This window comes from Apus apus, chromosome 20 (assembly GCF_020740795.1).
Source record: "Apus apus isolate bApuApu2 chromosome 20, bApuApu2.pri.cur, whole genome shotgun sequence".
NCBI lineage: Eukaryota > Metazoa > Chordata > Aves > Apodiformes > Apodidae > Apus > Apus apus.
The window spans coordinates 4,067,994-4,091,983 of NC_067301.1; the positions used below are offsets into that span (position 1 = coordinate 4,067,994).

At 39.8% G+C, this 23,990-nt stretch overlaps 1 protein-coding gene across 4 annotated transcripts in view; it reads right to left on the minus strand.

The window, feature by feature from the left end:
- Window positions 1-1,900: 1,900 nt before the first annotated feature.
- Window positions 1,901-23,990, minus strand: part of CLSTN1 (calsyntenin 1) — a 35,943-nt gene continuing 13,853 nt past the window's right edge. Inside the window, exons 3-19 of one of the 4 annotated variants that reach the window (XM_051637047.1) lie at window positions 22,999-23,028; window positions 21,370-21,565; window positions 19,123-19,331; window positions 17,997-18,146; window positions 17,713-17,898; window positions 16,574-16,822; window positions 14,744-14,865; window positions 13,611-13,773; window positions 11,447-11,497; window positions 9,520-9,677; window positions 8,765-8,913; window positions 8,048-8,274; window positions 7,472-7,642; window positions 6,742-6,887; window positions 5,778-5,913; window positions 4,950-5,134; window positions 1,901-4,503 (exon numbers count right to left, since the gene is read on the minus strand). In XM_051637047.1, coding sequence (XP_051493007.1) covers window positions 4,309-4,503; window positions 4,950-5,134; window positions 5,778-5,913; window positions 6,742-6,887; window positions 7,472-7,642; window positions 8,048-8,274; window positions 8,765-8,913; window positions 9,520-9,677; window positions 11,447-11,497; window positions 13,611-13,773; window positions 14,744-14,865; window positions 16,574-16,822; window positions 17,713-17,898; window positions 17,997-18,146; window positions 19,123-19,331; window positions 21,370-21,565; window positions 22,999-23,028 — 2,723 coding nt within the window. In that variant the 3' untranslated portion in view covers window positions 1,901-4,308. The remainder of the gene's footprint in view (window positions 4,504-4,949; window positions 5,135-5,777; window positions 5,914-6,741; window positions 6,888-7,471; window positions 7,643-8,047; window positions 8,275-8,764; window positions 8,914-9,519; window positions 9,678-11,446; window positions 11,498-13,610; window positions 13,774-14,743; window positions 14,866-16,573; window positions 16,823-17,712; window positions 17,899-17,996; window positions 18,147-19,122; window positions 19,332-21,369; window positions 21,566-22,998; window positions 23,029-23,990) is intronic. The other 3 variants (XM_051637048.1, XM_051637050.1, XM_051637051.1) reach the window with 3 other exon arrangements.

Sequence of the window (23,990 nt, forward strand, 5' to 3'; positions counted from 1 at the left end):
CTCCCTAAGATGTTATGCTATGAAGTCTATCCTGCACTGTTCTGTACATAGTAATGTAAACCAGGTTGTCTCTCGTAGACCACCAGTTACCAGAAGCAGCAATGAGACCGAAAACTCATTTTAACTTTCTATAACCCTGGGGATCCCCTTTTTCTACACACCTTTCAAATGATACTGTATGTGGTGACTGGAATATTTGAAGGCAGAATGGCATCTGCCCTCTCAAGTGAGCAAAACTACTCGTTAACACATTACTCAGTAACAGTTCCTCAACATCTTGTTTAAAAGTAATATTGAAAGTATTTTGCAGCAAGTAATGATTTTTGCTGTACTTTCTGTTACAGACACTTAGTTAGCTAGCACTGAGAGCTGCCTTCAGCCTTCCCATCTCTGCAGCTGCCTGAAACAGTAGGAAGCAAAGAGCAGGGAAATGTGTGCAGACCTGCAGGAAACCAACCACCTCCCCTGGAGCTCTGGAACTGCTGCTGCTTCTAGAGGTTAGACTAAAAAAAAATCTTCCTGTAGCCTTGAGTCTAGAATATTACTCTTGGTTCTCTTGAGCTAAACAGCAGACAGTGGTCTCAGATTTCAAATTAAGTCTTAAAACACTGGATCCATATTTGCAATTAGAAGTGTAGCATTATGAAACTGAACTGGTCAACAAATTATGAGTATAAACCACCAGAGATATTTTTTTAAGCTGTTTTAAGATTAATTATAAAGAAGTGTTTCCTTTTCTGTGCCAGATGACACAACCTCATGCTGGGCTGCCAGGGTGCTGGGTGGCACAATTTAAATTGAAACCCAACACTCAAACTAGCAGTAACACTCCAACATACTCAACAGGCATTAAAAGAAAATACTGCAGAATTTAGATTCCTTATTAAACTCTCAGTGGCTCATCCATCCTTGGGGAAGGGAAGAAGCATTAGTCCTGTACATGTAAAAGCAATTCCTTTTCATGATCCAGGATCCTGCTCTGTTGCATGGCAGCAAGGCACTTACCTGCCAGCTCCTTTGTCCCCCTTAGGTCCTGGTCTGCAGGTACTTGCTCCAGCACCTCATCCCTCCAGCTGTTGTTTTGGCAGTTTTACCAGAAAAAGGCAGCCCCTGATCAGGTTTACAGAGGTACAAAGCAGCAGTGGTTCATGGCATCTGTCCTTCAGTTTTAGAAGTGCAATAAAATAAAGTCATATCTGCTTAAGTTGCAGGAACTGAGCAATTCCAAAGGTGTTTCTCAGTCCAGCAGTTTTAGAGAGAGGTTGCTTAGTCTAGAAAACTGACTTACCTACAAGAAGTCAAAATGTGTGTGAGTCAAGTGGATTTTCTTCCTTGCACACCACTGGAACAGCACCTTGAATGGAAACTGTGATGGCTAAACGAGGTCAGCAAAGACCCTTTGATTCCAAATTTACAAAGCAGCAGCTCACGTGATAGTTGCCAGCAAACTGAATTGTACTGAAGAGTGGAACTTAAATAATTTTCAAAAATATGACATTTCACTATAAGTAAGTAGCTTCTGGTTTTACAAATGTGCTCGTGATACCCCTTTCTATTTATTTAGAGATGGTTCTGTGATTATTTTTTTTAACTCTGTACAAACTGATTATGCTTATTCTGTTGCCTTTGAAAAAAGAAGTATTTTTTTAAGCCAAACCATGGTTCTGTAAGAGAATGTTTGTGTTTAACTTTTCAGTTGCTTTAGGTACATGGTTTTTAAGTGTTAAAAAAAAAAAAGCTGGAGAAATGGTGCCCAGATACTGCCAAAGTCTTCCTGTGCTTGAGATCAAAAACAGACTAAAAAACTTTTACTGCCCCCACACATAAAAATTACCACACAGTTCATGTAACTTGATTCAACTTTGTTCCATTCAGTAAGAAATAAATGCCAACAACCTCCTTTAGAACCAGAAATTTATTGTAGCTTATAGACTTTCCAAACTGACCTGTTACCAATATACACATCTGAAAAGTTATACCCACAGTGGCTACAAACTGCATCAGGACGTTTACAACCTCTCAGTATTACCATAAAGTCATGATCAGTTTTGGTCTAAAATACAGCAGCTACAGCAACAGTATATGGAAGGATAAGTCTTCTACACATGAACACAGGACAACTGTCAGACATAAGTTAAAAGTTTCCCAGTTTACTTAAAACTAGCAGTTATATTACCACGTTAAGTAGTCAAAACCATTTCCCCATTTTAGAAATCTAAAATTTTACATAAAAAAACAACCCCCAGACTGGTAAGCGAGTTGTGTGGGTTCTCCTCCCTGCTTCCAGGTCCACCTACTATTGTAAAAGGCACTCTGCAGTCAAGCCTACCCCAGGTCAAACCCACCATTAGGCCCCATCACACACATCACCAGGTGAGAATAGGTCTGCTCCCAAAATAAAAACTATAGGAACCATCGGATCAATCCTTTTATCTCTTGGAATTATGACCCTTTATCTCCCACCCTCTGGTTTGCTTGGAGCTCCTCCAGCACACTGGCCCAGTGCAAGTTCCCTGCTTTGTCCTGACACCACTGACCAGCCTGCCCTGAGCCCTGTCCTCCCTGCTCAGACCAAGGCAGATGAGCAAAAAACTGAAACTTTGCTTACCGTGCTGAGGAGTGAGGAGAGTCCTAGTCTCCTGTTACAAGCAACACAAGTTACTCTTTTTTTAATCCACCTCCAAACGTAAAAATCAAGTCAGCAGATAGTCATTATTCAAGGCTCTGCATAAGACCAAGGAAAGGTAAATAAACAAGACCTGCCTTACAAAAAACTAGCACTCTCCACCATGGGGTCATAACTTACTTTTCGTACCTTTCAGCTATTTCTTAAGAAAAGTCCGTTGCAATTCCAAGTTACAATTTTGATCAGGAACAATCAAAATCATCTTGACTTGGAATATTATTAATGTGATTCCCAAGGTTTTTCTGGTTGGATGATTTATGCTATAGTTTTTCACCAGCAGGAAAACACAATTACTAAGTGTAAACAAAAGGCATAATACACCAACAGTCCAAGTTACTGTACAAGGGGCTACAGGGAATGAGCAGGAGTGTGTGTAACAGAAAAGGTATCAGCTGTGCCCCAAACCCTCCCACTACCACATTAGAAAAACTGAACAGCCAAAAAAAAGAAACAACAAACACAACCCCAGATACCTCTCTATGGAGACTGGTGGCCAAGGTGCACAGGTCTCAGGCTTTCCAGCTTCAGTTCTCAATGTCACAATCAATCAAATAAATGAATAATCCAAATGTCAGCAGTAGAACAGATCATCACTGTTCAGGCAGCCTCACTGTCCTGCACAGGAGCTGCAGCAACACCACAGCCCCAGCACACTCACTGCCCACTGGCCACGTAGTGTTTGTTCCCAATAACTTAAAAGCCCTTATGCCAAGACTTAATTGGAGCAAGAAAAACAACTGTATTGCACAGGGCAGCTGAACCTCTGCTGAGGTTCCTAAAGCCTTTACGATTTCTCACAAGCTTGTCTGTTCCCTCTGCAAAAATACAGATTAAAAGAAAATAAAAGAAAAAACAGAGTGGGGCATGAGCAAACATGGCAGTCAAGGCCAAGGACACTGGATCACTGAAACATCTACACTAGAGAACTGTGCCCGTGCTCCTGCTGCAGTACTATGAGACTTGTAATATTTCATGCTGCATGATTTTTTTTTTTACTTTTAGCATGTTTTAAACCCCCATCCCTGTTTTCACTACCACAAATGACATAATTACATAATTCCAATATATTTACAAAATATTAAAAAGTCTGTTAATCTTCTACATATTAACCTCATTCTGTCACTTTACACATGCACTAATTTTGGGGAAAAAAAAAAAGTTAAATCAAGAGGCTGAAATGAGCAGCTTGACCCTTTGTCAACAAGCAATCTTTGCATCTTTTAGAAAGAGAAAAAGGAACAAAGCCAAGTTTGTTTCACTGAGCAAAAAAAAAAAAAGACAGTTCAGAAATTCATGTGCAATGGCTACAGATCTGTAGAGTCACTGAGCTGAGATGACATGAAGATAAAAGTGCAAGGTGGGTCCTCACAGAGCGTAAAAAAAAATATATCCAGTCACTGAGGCATGGCTGAAGGAAAAGAGGTGCTAACTACAGCTCTAGAAACAGCATCAGAACTAGCTGACAAACACAAACACGGGGTGGCTGTGGGTTCAACCTACTGGCCAGAATGACTCTTTTTTTTGATATTTTTTTTTTAAACACCATGAATCCTTGGTAACAATGGAGTGTGCGACAGTGGAGTCTTCTAGAGCAGAAACAAAGACAAAGGGAACAGTTGGAATCAATAACTGAGGGTAGAGTCATCCCATTCCAGCTGTTGCTGTCTGTTAACATTCTGTTGGTCCTCCTCCTGCTCTCCCTCTTCCTCCTCACTACTTTCAGACTCTGCACTCGTGATGTCATCTTCTTCTCCATCCTCACTTTCTTCTTCCTCTTCCTCCTCTTCCTCCTCACTGCTATGTTGATCCTCATAAGTCTGTTAAGACAGAAATTAGTATTGATATCATATTGGCCAAAATTCTTACTGTTCTTTTGAATTTAGCCCAGAGAAGCTGTGGCCACCCCATCCCTGGCAGTGCTGAAGGGCAGGTTGGATGGGGCTCGGAGCAACCTGGGCTGGTGGGAAGTGTCCCTGCCCATGCAGGGGGTTGGATCTAGGTATTTTCAAGGCCCCTCCCAACCCAAACCATCCCATGATTCTATGAATTCAGGCACATGGCACTACAATCAGAAGGAGATACTGCAGATTCCTTACTGGTTTTAGAAGTTCACCAGTAATGAGGCAACCAGAAAGGAAAAAGGAAGCAACACTTAAAATACCTTTTTAACACTGTAACATTGCCAGCCCTGTCACTCTAAACAAACCAAAAAGGGGGATCCAGCACTTCTATTTGCTGTGATGTGCTGAGACACCAACTTTACCTCCATGGGGTTCACAGTGATGGTCAAAGCAGAGTCATCCCAGTCCATCTCGTTTTCCTTCCCAGTGTCCTGGTCACGCATCGTTCTCTGATGCGCTGCTCGGATTCGGAACACTCCCAGAATAATCATAAAAACCAGGAAGCTGACACAAACAACAATCACAACAGTGGCTGTACTTGGAACAACTGCAACAAGAAAATAAAAGGAGATTGACATGTAACTCTTTAGACAATTCTTATAACTAGTCTTCTGTTCCCATCACCTCCAGAGGAAATGGCATCAGCTACAGAGGCCACTTAACAAGTCAGTTGGACAGTAAGAACTAAATCTCAGCTCCTGAAGTATATCAATCTGAAGGACTGACAACACATGGAAAGCAGATTCCACCACACACACACAGACTGCTCTCTAAAATGCCTGTTTTTTGACATCCTACACCCACTGCAAATTAATATAATTAAAACAGTCCCACGAGTCATCAAGGGGATGACGCTGCAGTTCTTTCCTCTTTCAGAAGAAATGCTGTCCCTGTTCCTCACAGTCCAGTATCTAGGCCGTACAGTTCCCTCAAGACCAGCACCTTCCAATGTACACACACCACCACCAGAAGCTCTTCTGCTGGCAGATCTATTCCATAGATCTCCAGTAATCCCCTTCTCCCTGCTGGGCAACAGCAGAACAGGACCAAGTCACTGCCTGGACTGAAAGTCCAAGACCCTGGTTTAAACTCAAGGAAAAAAAACAACCCACTCTCTGCAGCAAGAAGCTTCTATGACAGTTTTAACACCAGAAAAAAAGAGCTGAACTTCAGTGACTGAGAATTCTTACCTGAGAAGGGGTGAGGGTTGGCCAAGTTGTGGCCAGAGAGATCAACAAACGTGTGGTGCACGGGGTGAACAAACTGTGGCTGCGCAGCGATGTGGTTTGCGTGTTCAACTGGGTTAGCTGTGTGGATCACATTCACCTGGGAACAAAAAGGAAATGTTACACTCCAGAAATGCAACAGTTTGCTTCTGAAGAGATAGAAAGTAAACTTACAACAACAAAACAAAAAATCTATTTCCCAGAGCAGGAATCCCACTGTCCTTCAGCACAGCGATGGCTCTGGGACAATCTTCTAAACAGCAGCTCCTCACATTACACTTTCTTGTCACAAAACCCTTCAGCTTCAGAACTCTGAAATCTGTTTTATCTGTTTTACTTAGTCTGGCAGGTTTGTGTACAGACACCAATATCTCAGAATAAAACAGATAAAGCAAATTTATTGTCAAATTTGGTAGCCAGTCATCTTCATTCTGGAATAGTGAACCTGCACTCTGCTAGGGAGCTGCAGTTCCAGCCTGCCTGTGCCCTACATAAGCCATCAGCATCACCAATTTAAGACCACACAAGCAAAACAGCAAAGGGCTCACAAGGTTCCTCAGAAGCATCCCAGAAGTTGTACGTGAAGGCCACTCAAGTGTCTGGTAGCACTACTCTTACTTTATGTGCTAATCTTTTGCTAAATTAATAGGCTGTCTTCCCAGCTCAACCTTTTTGTCTTCACACTCCATCAGCTGTGCTATTTCATCTACAACACAAAAGTTTCACCCCTGCTTGGGCAGCCTTTAAAGCTGCAATGTAGGATTAAGAACTATATATAGAATACAGGCTGAAATGCACGTTTCTTAAGATTTACTGACAGAAATCTAAATAATTGATCAATTATCTATCATTTGAGGCAACAACTTCCCTCCCTCCTCGTAGCCACCCATGCTCTAAAACCTGTCAGAGACCAGCTCAGCTCACATACCTCCACTTTAAACTCGTTGCTGACATAACGTCCATTAAGCTCAGAACAGACTAATTTGAACTTCCTGTCAAAGAGGGAAAGAGTGTGCCAGTTTCTGTAGTGTATCAAATGCAAAACTTCTTCATAACTAGCCATAGTGTCAACCCCTGTGGAGAGAAATAAACAGGAAAAAACAATTACTTTGCAGAAGATTGGTACAACATCACAGAGGTGACAAAGATTCCTGCTCCCTTCCTCCACCTCAATTTTCTTGGCTTTTCAGTTAGCAGAAAAAAGGTACCACCAGACACAGACACATGTGGCTCCACTGAAACTCTGTGGATTGATTTTGTGATAAACTCCCAGGCCCAGTTAGACTCCAAAAATCCCTTTAAAGATTTTTTTAATACATTAAGATATTCTCAACCTAAAATATACAGGAATGATGCATGCTCCTAGGCACTGGGTTATCTGTGCAAGGAACAAGCCTTTTTCTGGGGCAAATTGTACTTCTTTTCCACAGTCCAGAGGTGACCTGCAATTTGGGACATTAGGGAACAGAGAGGAGGTTCTGGAATGATGTATTTTCTAGAATTGTAACTTCCCACAAAATAGCTGTAACTCCTCTGAGCTTGAAATTCTAGTAAAAAATGAAGTATCTGGAGTGTTCCCAGCCATCTCTCCAGCACACTGTTCCCTTCTCACTGTCTCCAGCCCTTCATACCTGAAGACCAGCAACAATAACCCCTACCTGTGATTATCATGCCCAGGTTGGAGCTGCTCATCTCGATGCCCTTCTGCTGTAACCGTGTCATGTCAATCTCCAGGCTTTCTTGTTCCTGATTGAGTTCCTCTCCAAGCACTGTCACCTCACACGTGTCCAGGTTATGCATGATCTCTTCAGACACCAAAGATTCTTGTACTAAAAAGCAGAGAAAAACCCAAAGAGGTAAGCAGAAACAAAGGTGACGAGCCCAGGAGTTATAAGTGTCACAATCAAAACTCAACTCTTCTTCCAGACTAGTATTAAGATCTGGGCATGAGGAAAGCAAATATTCTTGAAGTAATGATTTTAAAAAAACAAACCCAAAACACAAACAAGGGATATTTAGATGAAGGTAACAGCCTGGGCTTACTACCATTTCCGGCTGTATTTTTGTTAGCCCAGAGCAGAGTGGCTACACTTTCTCACAAGACAGATAAACTTTCTTTTCCCTTACTAGTATTTAAAGAGAAATCCACATCTCTCTCCCAGAGGAAGATCCTGCAATGTGGTCACTGGAAGGGGTGAGGGTGGGCAACAGTCCCAAGCAGAGCAGGATGTTACCTGTGGGATCCTCATCTCCATCCCCCTCTGGCTCCACCTCCCGGGTGATGGTGCTGATGATGCGAAGCTCAGGGAAGAGGGCAACACCCTCGGGACTCTCAAACTCTGAAGCTGAGCGGGCAAAATGGTTGATGCCACTGAGGCTGATCTTTGGTTCCTCTGGTTGCAAGACCATGACATACCCCTCCACAGAAGGAATGGAGACACAGTCCTCTTCGTTGAAACACCTACAAGATACAGAAGCAGTTTTGCAGTCAAGGAGGCTGCTTCAGAGGGAGGCACAATTACACGGAGTAATTGCTTTATAAATTTTTTAAAAGCTCTGTCTCAGACCCAAGAGTCTTAGATAAATTCATCAGCTGCCCTGGAAAGTAACAATTCCCCACCAAGGGAGCAATCTTACAATTAAGTTTTACTTACAGTTAACACTTGGCCCCATTTCCTATGCTCTAACAGGCACAGACAACACCTCCAGTGCAGGGGGTGGCACTGCAGGCAGGCTCACAGCACAACCTTGCAGCCAGTTCCTCCCTGTCTTACACACTCCTTACTACATCCTCAGAAAGAGAAGAGCACTGGTGCAGAAAACATTTGCTGTATTCAGGTGTGTGATGGTTCCACAGCAGGACTCTGTTTATTACAGCTCAGATACAGGAACATTGTTCCAAGCCTCAGCACCACCCTGCAGAGATACAGCATTTCAGCACTAGGACATACTTGACCACACTGGTGATTTTAAGCCTCCGAATCCCAGGTGTTGGGAACTGGCGGGAATTCAGGTAGGAAATGTGCTGCATGGCCTTGTCAACCCTGTCAATATCATCCCCTTCCAAGGTCAGTGTTGACTGACTTGGGTTCATGTGGATCTGAAACGAGGAAATAAGACAACACTCAAACAGGAACAGGATCTGGTATTTAAAACTGAAGTTCAGCACCGCTCAGCCTGGTAAATAGTAGGATAATTGCATTCAAAGCAATAAGGCAATTATTTACTGGCCTTGTAGGACAGCCTACCTGCCCTATTCACTTCCTTTTTCCAAATATATTTAGTATTTTAATCTTTAAAAAAAAACCTAGGCACAAAAGTCCTGATGTGAAGATTCCAGTAATATGAGAGACAGCTAACACAAAGGAGAAATTGATCCCTGTTCATACAACCTTGCTACTTCAAAAATGCACACAAGGTTGTCTGGTTCCACAAAGTTGCTTGTTAAGAGTATCTTATTAGCATTAGACAACCTGGGTGGAATTTCTCTTCAAGACTTTAAGAGAACACAGTAACTTCCATTCTTAAACTCCACTAAGACCATGTCTATACATGAAAGATTTCCTAGTTTCTGTGTAATTTTAATGCAAAATGTCCCAATCTTAGCCTGTTTTATTTGGGACACCCCTACTAACTCTGCCAGCAAAGCTGCTCCTGTTATCAAGCAAAGCAACACACAGGCTCTCTTGGTCTGTGTGCACTTTACCTTCACTCCTTTGCCGACACCATCAGCCATTTGCAGATCCAGCCCCTCCTTGCAGGTGTACAGGCAATCTATCACCTTCTTGTTTTCCAGTTTTCCAGAACGAATCATCAAACCTGCCAGATTGCCTCGGAAAAACTGAGCCATCTGGAGTTCACCACCTTCACAAAGGAAAGAAGGAAAAACAAATCTTCATATGTTTTGATTCTTGTAACTATTTCAATTATTTTGGTCTTTTGTAAAACAACAAATATGCCTTCTGGTACCACAAAGTATGATGTACATGCAGGTTAGTTTTTATCCATTCTGGGTGTTAACCTTGTGATTATGTTCAAGCATAAAGAAAGAATTAAACAGTTCACCATGCACGTGGCCCCAAAGGAGTGTGGCCATCCTGAACTGTGAAACCGAGGCTGACATTTCCATAACAAACACTGCCAAAGAAATGGCCCATACAGCGAGGTGGTGCTGAGGAATGAAAGGCAGAACCAATGAAATGAACTGTGGAACCTCAAGCTTCATGTTGAGGTAACACCTTCTACTACTTGGTTCTCTACAAAATGGGCACTGTCCTTAAAGAGAAGACACCAACCAACATCCGTCCCCCCTAGGTACTGGTTACCTACCTCTAAACCCATCACCTCTCTACATTCAAAGGAGAAAGAAACTTCACAAAGTGATTCAGCTCATTGTGAGAAAGGTGTCTTAAGAGTTAACCGCTCCCCTCTAAATGTTCCTTCTTCTCTGTGTGGTCTCAAAAAAGCAGTTTAAGCTCAGGTAACTCATTTTTAGGTATCTGAGTTAAGTTCAATGAACTTCAACCCAAGAAGCCCCTTATTGCTTAGGATTTTTTGCAGATGACATCACAATGATCACTCAGTCCATCCTGCTAAATAACAGGAGCCACAGAACTCCACCTGGAAATCTGTATTTCAAAGCCATCACTTACTAAGCTATCAGATTTTTAGAAAGATGTTTACGCCCATTTTAAAGATTTTAAGTGAGAAAAGATCCTGGGCATAACTCAGTAACATTTTCAGGAGTGAACTGTCCTGTTTACAAACTATATAATTTCCAGATTAGGTTTGTACAGCTCCAGCTTCTAGCCCCTTCCTTGGCCAAATTAAAATGTAATGCACAGCCAGAAACCTCTTGTCAGTTATATCCAGACCATTCCAGGAATTCCTGAACTTTACAGAAGGAGTTCACATCTTGAATACACTTCTAGAAATACACACTGATTTTAAGTGTCTCAACTCTAGACACAAAATCCACCAGATGATTTATTTCTAATCAAATAAAATCCTGTAGCCAACCTGCAATACCTGGTAGCCCAACCTTTTACACCTATTCACTGTAATTAGAACATTATATCAATTTCTGATCACGTGAGTATCCACTGTAAATTACAGGTCTCTCAGTTATCTACCAGCAACCTGATCTAAATGTGAAATCAGTCTTGCATTGAGTGGAGAGCAGAGCTACCTGACTTCCAGAGGTCCCTCCTACCTACTGAGTCATTCTATGACATGCACACACCTACATACATAAATTTATACAGGATGAGGTGCATTTTTGTTTTAGCAAAACTGGATTAAAGAAATTATAGCTGGTATTTTACATCAGCAACATTTTACACCACTTCACTGCAATCACAATGCTTGCTAAGTTGTACAGGGATGTGCATTTGGGTGCAACCAATAAAAAAAACCAACCAAACAAAAAAACACCACATCAAAAAAACAAAGCAAAAAAAAATCAGCTGATGAAGCTCTGGAAATAGAAGCACAATGAAGAAACAAGCCTAGGACAGGATTATGTGAAGGTCAATGGCCCGAACGCGATGCCTGCGGTTCATGCTGTGTGCAAGATGAAGCAAATGTCTTGGCTTAAAAATGAAATAGAACAGTAGGGAAAAAACTCCAGCAACCTGCAGAGGTCTCAGGCACAGTTTCATTGTCATTTTCATTTCCTGTATATTCTGTAGAAAAGCAAGACAAAGAATAGGACAACAGGGAAAGGACCAAGTAGTTACAATTTGGCAAACTCATCACAGACAATACACAGCAGCACTGCCCCCAAAATCTCCTTGTATTCGACCCAGCTTCTCAAGGATGAGGAGTTCTCTGAACCACGGGGAGCTGCAATGCAGGGAAGAAGCATTACTGCTGTTACAAGAACATGACACTCATGGCAAGACAACCTGAAGGGCTGCAGTTAAAACCGTCCCACTGGAGAATACTCCAACCACCAGTCCCTATTAGGAATGAGACACAGGTCTATCAACTGCCTCCATTTATTTTCTCCTCTCCTAACTACTGATGGAGAAATGAAGGTGAGATCCAGCCTTGATCAGCAAATCACCAAAAGGTATTAAATGCTGATCAAAAGCAGCCAGGACCAACACAGATTGTTTTATCATAGTGATAGTATCATGTGGGTGAAGCAGTCAGTTTATCAGATCGAAGTGTCTAGGAGGGGAAGCACCAAAAATGAAAAACAGCTTTTAATCTTTCCAAAGAAACATTAAAAGAACTTTTTCAAAAGCATAAAATCTCTCTCTCCTTAGAGGTGAGCTGTATATAGAACTTAGAGCAGCCTGATTAATTCTACAGTCTTGGTAAGACAAAGACAACTGCCATAAGCACTGACTTCACCCCCTGGCATACTCTTTCCCTGTGTTTTAAGCCCCTAAAAATCAGGATTTGGAGGAATTTAAAAGAGGCAGCACCTCAAGTTCTTGTATTCCAGACTTTTAATGCTCCTGTTTCAGTCTGCTGTCATTAACAAGAAAACTCACATCAAAAGAAATTAAGAGTCATATAATGGTGGCAGTATGAAAGCACAGGAGCTTTTGAACTAAATATACATGCTTTTGTTATGGTGCAGAACATACGTGGAAGCCATTATACAATCCACACACTTAGCTGGAACAGCTTCCAAGCTCCAGTTTCTTGAAAAGCAGCCACTAGAGCTTCCCTTTGAGCCAGAAGAGATAGTTGGAAAGTCACAAACAGAATGAGGTGAGTTATTAAGAAAATACTTGACTCAAAGGAAGGGACAGAGGCAACAATTTAGCACTGAAGCAACATTAAAACTGAAAGACAGTGAACCTGTCACAAAAAGTAAATTTGAGGGAGGGGATATTTTGGTAATTTTACCTTCATTCACACTTTGAAGTCTTAAAACTCAGAGAGAAGAGAGACATTGTAACACAGAAGACTTATTTTGATGAAAATATCTCAAAGCTTTCCATTTGTCATTCATTCACAAGCTACTTCCATGCACTGTTGCAGGCTGCAACTACAGCTCATGTTCTGAACTACCCCAGAACATCAACCATTGAACACTGTTTGCTCTCTGACCAAAGAGATCAGCTCTATACCAGTTCGGGTGTAATTTAATCAGCAGACAAACATTTCAGTCAAGGACGGTAAAGCAAGAGCTTTGTTACAAAGATCTCTGGTCATCAGCCTCTGTGTTCAGATGCAGTCTTCTTTTTGTCCAGCTTTAAGGAGTAGATTTCACATGTACTAAAAGCACCTGAATCAGCATTTCCCAGCTTGCCCAATACCATCTTTTAAACCATAGTCTATATACAATAAAGCAGATGTTTTCTAAATGTATTTTTATAAGCAGAAATGGTAAAAAAACCAAGAGACAGCACCACTGTGTTGCTTAGCTGAATTGTCTATTGGTCATGTTTCCATTTATGAGAACGCTATTTCTACAATATGCTTTTCAACCTACTTGAAAATCAGTGTTCTGCTTAGTAATCTGAAGTATGAGATGTCCTCTTACAACTGTTATTAAAAATAAGACATTTAGATTTCCATGGTTACCACAAAGATCTCTTTGCTGGAATGCTGCTTGGTGAGTAGCTTCATATTTCATACCCACCTGCAGCCAATGAGCAAAAAGACACTCATGAAAAGAATGACTAAGAGAGGAAATAGGTGATAGTATCATCTACAAAAGACAAAACAAATTATCTTTCACACACTAAAAAAGATTTGCTATGTAATTCCAGGCTAACCCCAAAGATTTCATTCAAAAAAAAATAATTAAAAGCATTAACAATTGCAAATAGTTACCTTGCCAACATGCTCCAACTACCAGCTGAGTTTCTATCTTTGAAGGATGGAGTGGGTAATCCTCAGTCACTGGGAAAGGATCATAGGAAACCCCATCTACATAGAGAGTCACTGCAGGGAATTCCACATTGAGGACATAGTGATGCCACTCCTTGTCACACACCTGAGGAAACAAAGTTTGGAAAATTCTACTTTAAATTTGGGGGGTTTTTTGGTAACAGTTGAATAACTGACCTGAGGCATGTTTTGTATATAACACATGCAGACACACCACCAAGCTCTAAGCCTGTACAGACACACTATGTTGCACAGACATGGCAGGCAGCTGAACAAAGCAAAGCAGTAAGTGGTTTCTTTTCTTCTATTGCCAATATCAGAAGCTGCACATACTCACATTCCTTTAATTTTTATACCAATAACAGTATATTTCAGTTGAAAAACATCTCTACAGGCAAGTATATTCTGAAATACTGCTGTAATACAACACTGCTTGACAAAGGACCTGTATCTGTTGAGAGGGACTGTTTAGAGAAAAACATATCCATTTGAACAAGAAGCAGAAAGTACCTGCAACCCTCAGAGGCCTATTCACTCTCTTTTTGTGGAGTAAAATCTAATTAAGAAAACTGATTCATAGCTACTGCTCACTATGTATGAAAAGTCACAACTTTTATTTCAGTGCATAAAAGGATTAAGAAGGTTAAGTTTTTCTGTTATCCTCTTAACACCTTGATCTGCAAAAACGTTGCATGCTCAGAAATACTTTAATGCTATAAACAAACTGGAGTAGTTCCTGTTTTCTCATGCATGTTACCTGACAGGGTACTTGGGAAGTTAACTGGCAACACAGCTACAAGACTGACATTGTATTTTGACATATAAATTCACATTTTACTACCTTTCAGGACAATGACTTGTACTTTATTTCATTAATATCCCATTCAAGATGAAAAGGCACAGCTAAACCTGTCTCTGACACTTGATCACAGACCAAGTATTATTTGGTTCTATAAAACACGGCATCAGTCTGGAGTTGCAAAACGTATTAATTAATAATCATCTTAGCAAGAAGCTTGGTCTCTGATGGTTTTCACTGCATTCTAACCTCCTACCAACTGTCCTTCCAAACTTACTTGATTAAGTTTCCAGTGAAACTCAGCAGGTTTGTATGTTTTTCCCTCTGAAGGGTCTTGGCGGAAGAGGAAAACCAGGCGGCAGTTGTGGATGTAGAGCGTGTAGTGGTGCCGGTTCATATCTGCACAAGAGCTTTAGTTAACACTGCTGTGCTCTGCAAACCAGAACAACTCCCCAAAACTCACGTGTTCTGTCACTTCATACATAAACCACCAAGTAACTGATAGGAAGAAACAAGTGTAGAATCAGGCACATTAAGGGGAATGAGAAACGTTTGTAAGAGTAGTTGGGCCAAACATTCTTGAACAACCCATGAGTAACAAACTCGCTGGACAATTGACAGATGTGTCTGTGTCCAACCTAAACCAAGGCACAGGGCTGAAGACTCACAGAGATAAACCTCTCAGCAGCAGAAAAAAAGCTCTATTTGCAAATAGAAGAGCTGTTTTGTTCCAAATTAGTAATTTCTACCACAGCTAATTAGTGTTTTGGAACGCGTACACATGGTGGTAGGTGGACATGATTTCCTAAGAGAAAGCTATAGTCATAGCTCTAAAGGATTTAACGTTTAAGATAAATGCAAAGGTGAGATGGTAGAGAAACAGATGAGAATAAGGAAAAAAAAACATTTTAGTTCTATCATCTGTTCCATGGAGTGGCTAAGTCAAGAAATGAGGGAATTAAAAAAATACCAGTATGATGTCAATCTTCCAGCCTGACAGCATTAAATCTGACTATATTGTTCCAGTGCAATATATTCTGAATTGCCTCCCTCCAACAAACCTAGTTTCAGTCTTTCAATATTGTATAATATACCACTGACATGGTATAATGATAACTATACTACCAGAAACTACCTATCTCAAAAATTATATAGTTAGGTCAAACCAGGGAATAAAAAAGGAAAAAGATTGTTTTGAAGGTCTGCTTCCCATGCACTTGGAAACAGAAGAACTCTATCTTGAAGTTTGCCTTTTTTTTTGCAGTTTAGTTACTTTGATGAATCCAAAGTTTTGTGTTTTCATTAATAGGAAAGGGTGAAGGTAGGGGAAAGAGGAGAATATTTGTACCCAGTTCTAAATGACAGTGACTTTTCTCCTGTTCAAAGAAATGCTTTTAGAACATTACAAATACTGTTAAAACTTTCTTACTTTCAAATATAATTCAATTAAGCTGAGGGCTCCTGAGTTTGCTCTACATTCAGCACAGTTTCCTCTGAAAAACCTATCAGCATTTTAAATAAAATCTCTTTCTAATATGCTGAACAAATCCACTGCTCCAGCTAACAAAGACAAGAATTCTTTTACCCCCCATTAGATAGCAATTATGGAAAAAGGGTTATCAGATTTCCTTCTTATTAATAGCATCTTCAAAATGCTTGTGTCTGTAGCATTCAGAGACTGAAATTAGGCACAGGGTGAAAAAAAACCTCATCACTGGAGAAAGAGGAAATTATCTTCTCCTAGAAAAAATAAGATACAGTAGCAAGAGCTGTCAATAAACCTGATATATGTATGAATTATTTTGGACAGCACCAACAAGGCTTTGGAGATTCAAAATCGAGACTGCATTGCCAGAATAAGTTATCTGCCAGTGCAAAAAGAAATGCATAATATAAACTGAAACAGAAAAACAAGACTGCTTAATCTGAAACTGAAACTAGGTAATCAATCCAAGGCCACACCTCTATAGGTAAGCACAATAAAGAGCAACTTCACTTCCAAGAAAAAACTAACCTAGAGAAAAAACGTCAGGTTCTAACATATACTGCCACAGCCCAGAAAAACAAAGACCCAATAAGACTGCTTATATTTGAAGTGTTGACAAACCTGTTTTGTCTGAATTGCACAGAATTGTCTCTTTCTCTTTGGTCCCAGACCCATGTCTCATCCATACTGAAATCATGAAGGGCTCTTTCAGATTGACTGTGACAACACCATCTGGAATCTTCACAGCTTGCGTGCCATTAAATTCAAAGACTTGGTCACTGTCATGACCATTATCAGTAGGAAGTCCTATTGTCCAGTTAGCAGCACTACTTGGAGGGGGAAGCAGCTCAATTGTGCCAGAAGAAGCACCTAAAATAAAAACACTCACATGAAAAAACAGACACTAAAAAGATCACAGCTAGTTTCACAGCAAATTGGTTTTCTGGGTAGCAATTTCTCAGCACCACCTGCCAGGACTACACACTGCCATCACACAAAAGCAATTTTTCTTTTAAATAATGTGACACTAATAATAGGCATTTAATATCACTATGATTTCCATAAATTTATCTTCTGGGTAGACAACTAATCTCACTGAAATTGTCTTGCTTACAATCTCTCCAGCTGTAGAACCTTAATTTGCCTCTGTCTCAGGAACATTAATACCAATTGTCCCTCAGGCCCAGGAACATGACACTGTACTAGTTGCAAGACTAACATCCATGCAGTTGGAAAGGGCCACATAAGCAAAGGATTCTTGACTACAAAGGATCCATAAAATTCTCATAAGCCCTTTAACAGCAGCCCTTTATTCCCAGGGCAAGCACAGTTTACATTTAAGTGATGCAAATAAACTATTTTTTTCAAGCCACACTTTCTTGGTTTTCTTATCTACTTTTTCACCATGTATTTCTCACATTGCATCCTTTATATCCATCATGCTCCAAAAACACAGAGAGGCTTTAATGGCCATTCTGCATGTGTAACATCCTTTCAGCTCCTGAACATGAATCCCATGTAAGGGAAATTACCAGTCTATATAAGCTAGTGGAGAGGCAGAAGAAAGGGATTCTTTATTGCATTTGAGACTTATTTTAAAAGCCACTTTCAGCCAGTTTCATGCTTTTTATTGCCTGCTAGGCAAAAAGCTGGAGAAAACTTCATTAAGTCCATATTCACTCATTCATTTGTAGTCTAACATAATATTTGAAGAAAAATTATTTATCAAGACCATTTTATTTTAACAGAAACATTCTTACCACAGAGTCTGTGAATGGATTTCTCAGAGTAGGTGTCTCTATCACAGCCTTTACCAATATGGTTGGTTTCCAGTTCAACTGTTGCTTCAATGGAGGTTATTGGCTCATCGCAGGTTTCCAAACGCATCCCAGGGAAGAGAGCTAAGGAACCAGTTCCAGGCTCATATTCGATTCTTTTGCTCCAACCTGTGTATTTATCCAAAGAAACAGTATTTAAAATCTCTCATGTTTGACTGAACACACTGGCAAATGCTAAGAGCAGATAGGAAGGAGATCAAACCAACCTTGCCAGCCAGGCTTGCACGTAGGCTTAATGCTAATTTTAACCAAGACATCCTCAGCAGCTCTCTTCTTGCCACAGTCATACGCCGTTACTGTCAGTTTATACTGATGTTCTTTACCATAGTTTAATTTTTCTGTGTTTTTTATATAACCTGACACACAAGAAATAAAAAAAAAGCAACAATCAGACCTCAGTATCTACTTACTTCTTAGGGTCACTGCCACATTTAATGCATCCAGGCACCACCTGTGCACTTCATACAGGTACCAAGACTGTACCAGACACAACTGCATGTGAATTGGCTCCTCACTTTTGAGTTTTCAATGCCAGGCATCAGGGCCAAACCCTTAGGAATGACATAAATCCAGAGATACACAGAACAGCAGGCATATACTTACCAGGCTCTTATTCTAGCACTCAAAACGAAACTGTTCACAGGTGGTAACTGATACAGAAGTTGCTTGACACGTGCCAGGATTTTCTGCCTTTTTTTCTTTTTAATTTGCACACCCATGAAAATTGTCCACAGACCATATGGATCCCCAAAAATCTCAAACTAGAGCCCATTAAAAACTGCAATGCTTTGCTTAATCAGCTTGACCTCCTAGAAGTAAGTCTGAAGGGCTCACAGATCACCAGTAGAAAAAAATGACCTAAATAAATGACTACACTTCAATAACCATGATACTGCAACCTCCAGAGGTACGTATGAGCATCTCAAATGTGACAAGCACACAATGGAATCCCATTTTTGAAAGCAAATTAGCAAAAGCTATCCTAATACAGAATAGAAAACAAAAGAACAAAAGAAATCTTACTAAGAGCTGGTTTAAAACATAGAATAGCTACCATATTTCCTTTATTTGAAAAGCATTTTACAAAAAACAACACACTTGCAGCAGGACCATCTGCTCCCTGCATCAGCAGATAGCACATGGTATTGGCACTGAAAGACACCTCACTCCTCGTTATCAATTCAGACTGCTGAAGTGAACACATCCATGTAATGATGTTGTAAGGAAGGGGCTAAAACAGGGTTCTGTAGTTTTATGCTGCCCAGTTGGAAGCCCTGCTCCTAGGACAGCCAAGTACAGTAATTCCCACTCCATCTTGCATCATATTCTTACCATCTTTGTCAATAGCAAAAGGAACATCCGGAGTTACAATTTCATAACTGCAAATCTGGCTGAACTGAGGTGAACAATCTGCATCCACTGCTTCCACTTTCAGGATGTTGTCATACCTCTTCCCTTCAATTACTGTTGCCTTGTAGGACTTCTCTTTGAACACAGGAGCATACTCGTTAACATCATTCACCTGAATATGAACTGTTGCTCTGGAAAGAAAACAGAAAGGTGAGTTTACTAAATATTCCAAAACTCCCATTCATGCAAGGACCATGATAAAACAGATGAAGCTATCTATCCTTCAGGATTTAAGCTCCCTGAAAGAAGTGACCAAGGACTAATAAAACTATCAATCTCATCCACTCTAACTAGGAAAGCAGAGGATATTTTTCCTCCATGTTGCTACATAATTCAGTTTAGTTTTAGGTTACTACTTACTATTGCTGTTTATTTGCAAATAAAATTCAAACCCTTGTATTACAACTATTAAATTGCTGCCATTTTACAGAAATATAACAAAACACAGCTGTGACAAAATAGGCTTTTACTTCTGTTAAAACAGTTCAATCCTGCAAGTGCTTTCCTGCTGTCAGAGTATTTGATGTAAACACCCAATTTTTATTCCATGTGAACAAGAATGACAGTTGAGACTGGTCTTAGGCTAAGAGCTCAGTCAAGTGCATCTGATTAGCTTTCTTTTGGTAATACAGTACTGAGCTGTGTAAGTCAGTGAAAATTGGCTTGTTTCTTGGATGTAGGAATGAGAAACCAGGCAATGTACATGGAAGGATCACAGAAGTGGAAGACAGACTTCAGGAGATCATACAGCTATCTAGGCAATATAAAACAGACTGATCTTGAATTCTGTCCTTTCCTGCTGATCAGTGATTCAAGTTTATACAGAATAGGAAATTGATGCAGTTTCTGTCAGTGACCAAGAATGTAAATGAATGTCAGATTCAACGACTACAATCCTTCCATGAAAGTTTTCTAACCCTTATGCTAAAAAAACAAGTCTTTGAGGTTTTATTTTATCCTGTGTGCTGAACAAATGCCACCAAAAATGACCTTCTGTGCCACACATGCTTCATGTTCCTGACTTTAAGAGCTTAACTCTAAGGTGGTTAAAAGCCACAAAGAAGACACAGTGGTTTGGAGGCAGAGGTCTTGGAAAACCATCATTCTGCTGAGGGGAAAGAAGAGTTGCAGTGCAGGCTCCTAGATCTGTACTAGTTCATTACACAGCCATGAATCTGGATAATTATAATTTTTACTAGCCCCATTAGAATAAAATTTCTATCTCAATTAAGCAACACAGGTAGAAAAATACAGTAAGTTCTACAGTGAAGAGAAGGAACTGTACACTATCTAACTGAACAAAGAATGTAATTGCAGGCAACCCAACAAAACATTTGTTGCCATCTTTCTCTTTGAAATCTTTCTTCAAAAGACAAACTGAATATCAAATAGAGTTTAAGGGCATATCCAATTCCCTTAAGTGTAATCCTTAAGGAGACAACTTTCTGCTGCCTAGTTGAAGCACACAGCTCCAGAGTAACAAGGCTGTATTTGTCACCAAGATAAGTGCTTCCAGTCTATTCCTCATCTTAATTATGGCCTTCTTTGCCTTACACAAACAGCAATCCATCACATGCTCTGCAGATGTTTACACCAGGGCGTTAAATCTCAAGTGGATTTTCCAGAGAGCACTTTATATTGTGGTTTCTTCTTTAGATAAAGACTGGCTAAAGATTGCTTTGATCCCATTCTTTAATCTATGCAGAAATTAATCTTGGGCTATTGATCTTGCTTTTTTGGTGAGGCTGCCTGGAAACTAAAGCAACATGTGTCCGTTTCCGTTTTGTCAAGTTTAATACAGACTGACTTCTTGAACCATTTTTTCAGTTTCAGAAACTGAATTCTGAAAAAATGTCCCAAGCTTGGACTTTGCAATCTGTTGATATCAAGCCAGATTTTAACTAACTCAACAGTTTTCCTGCCGAATTCCCACACTATTTTCTAATGTAAATTCAGAGACATCAAGGGATTAAGTAGTATCATCTAGAATACAGCTAAAGGGGTGTCAAAACATGGCCATTTTGCTTCTATTTATATTACCATTATAGCAAAGTCTTCCAGTATTAACACTTGGCTTGCATTTACTCTAAAGACACCGACCATAAATCACCACGAGCAGGAGCTCACTTGAAACCAAACTTCCCCTCAGCCCACCACAGATTTACTTACTTGTGGGATTTTTTTGCATTGGCTCCATCTGGTCCCTTCCCACAGTCATAGGCCTGGATGGTGAAGGTGTAATCCTTCTGCAGTTCACAGTCCAGCTTTTCTTTAGAGCGTATGATTCCCTCACCAGTGGATTTATCCACTACCACTGCTTCAAAGGGAACATTCTGCCCATGAATTTTAAATCCACAAATCTCACCTACAGATTCAAAGTAAGAAAGGTTAGAACTGGTCCAAATTGTGACACGTTTTTAAAATAAATTACCAAATATTTTGCAGCCAAGGGTTTGTGAGGGTCTGTGGACAAAGCATGAGCACTGTGCTTTAAAATGGGTGATTTCTGGGAACTTTTGTAAAAAGAAGCACACGTCTGCCTTCCAAGCAACTTGTTTACTTTGCATCCATTCATGCAGGAATACAAAAGAGAAAAAGAGAAATGTAGACAGGCATTTCACAGGAGTACTTGAGATAGCTCTAGGGTAAGAATAGGTCACATGAGAGCATACAGCCAAGGCCACTGGTAGTATCCTCTATGCCAAGCTACTGGGAAGAGCTGGGCAGCTTGTTTATTTTGACCAGAGCAAAAGGTTAAAGTGCACAGTTACAAGTCGAGGGATGAAAAAGCTTCACGTACAGGTTCAGCACCAAAATTACAGAAATTCTGTCAACAAATCAAAGAACAAAGTCTTCCTGTGCAATGTACCTGGCTAAAATTAGGGAATCAAAATAAACTACTGAATGAGAAAGGTAGAAATACCAACTTCTCAGGCATCCATTTCAACAGCTATCTTCTAACACAGCAAATATGTTAGTCAAGGAAGCTCAGACATGGAATGTAAGCTTTCCTTTGCATTCAAACTCTTCATGCTAACAAACTTGTATGAGAAGTCCCCGGTACATCATTTTAAAACACATGTAAGCCTAAGGTAACACAGCAAGACCTTTTGCTGGCACAGCTGCGTCAGTCTGTCAGCAGGTGATGTGGAGTGAGCCTGGCACACCTAGCTGTGCTAACAAAAGCCACTCAATAAACCGTTTCATCACCTACACTGTGTTTTTACTTGTATCACTTACTATGTTTTGAAGGTGATTTTCTTGCATCAACATAAAACACTATTTTGCTACTTTGCAGTGGTATCATAATACCAAGAGTGCTCTCCTACTGTAAACATGCCTAGATGCATTAAAAAAAAAAGTATTTGACTCTGATTTTAAACTACTGGAGTAGGTACTGAAGGAAGTGTACAGCAGGGAAGGTGTTATAATGCTTTGGCAGTTAAAAATTACTTTGCAAAGCACATGAAAAAACCTAAGATGTCCCCAAGAAATAAGCTGTTGGTGAAAATAGCAGAAAATGCTTCTTTCCCCAAAACCAACTCCTTCAGTGTCCACACAGCATATAATAATCCCAAATGGTTCAAATGGATGTCTGATTTACAGATATTTCTAACCAAGGGCTTGGTTACAGAACAGATTTTAATCAATATATTTTAAAATAGGAAAAACAACAACTGGGAGAATAAATGGGACAAAAGAGCATGACAGGATCTTCTGTTTAAGTGCTGAATCCCCATTTCATAACCAGTTAGTAGGTTAATATTCATAAAAGGGATAGAAAGAACCCTTTATCACCTTCTTTGGTGACTGTCACCTCAAAACTCTCTAAAGGGAGAAAAGATAAACCCAAGTCAGTAACAGGAAAGATTGAAAGGGAGCAAATAAGGAAAAGGCAAAGATGCACACATTACACAGAAAAGCTTTGGGAAAATTGTGTTCTAAAACTCCAGTGGTGATTTGCTGTTATTTGTTACAATTTTAGTTTTAGTTCTGTTATATATGATTTAACCTTTTAAGTCCAGGTTGTCATGTGTAGAATTGTGAAGTATTTAGTATGTTTATCAAAAGGCTTTTTTCTTCTTGTAATTTTCTTTTTTTAATAACACCATCTGCTAAACAAAAGATATTTTCAAAATTCCAGGTTGATTAAGAACTATTTGTAAGATAGAATTTTCATCAGAATTTATTTGTGCTATTCTTTGAAGAAGACATGTTAAATAAGTTAAACAAACTTTTATCTATGAAACTACCATATTTCTACAATTAAAAAACTTCATATTTTCCTTCTGAGTTCCATTAAAAAAATACTGAAGTAGTCATGGGATATTTGTGTTTCCACATAAATTCTTATTGGTCTAGGTTGTATAACACCTACATTTGTAAGATATTTAATATGTTATTACTGTGATAGGCACCTGGAATGGTTTCACAGTTTAAATGAAAAGCCAGTTAACCCTGTTCTTCAATCCCCTGGAAATCATAATCTATTAATTCTCCCAAACTACCACCTTTCACATATCATTTGACATATCATTTTTTCCAGATTGTTGACATCTTTGACCTGAATTAAAACCACTTCTAGCAGATTTCCTGTTAATTCTGAAAAATTCCAAACAACTTGCAGTAACCAAGTTGTTCAAATCTACTCTCCAGTGGCCTTAACAAGAGATGAGGCACTACAGTTACAGAGAAATATTTTCTTAGAAAGGCAAATGTACAGATTAATATTGAAGCAGAAATATAAGGGGAAATACTTTACAATATGTCACAATTTGTAGTCCATTTTA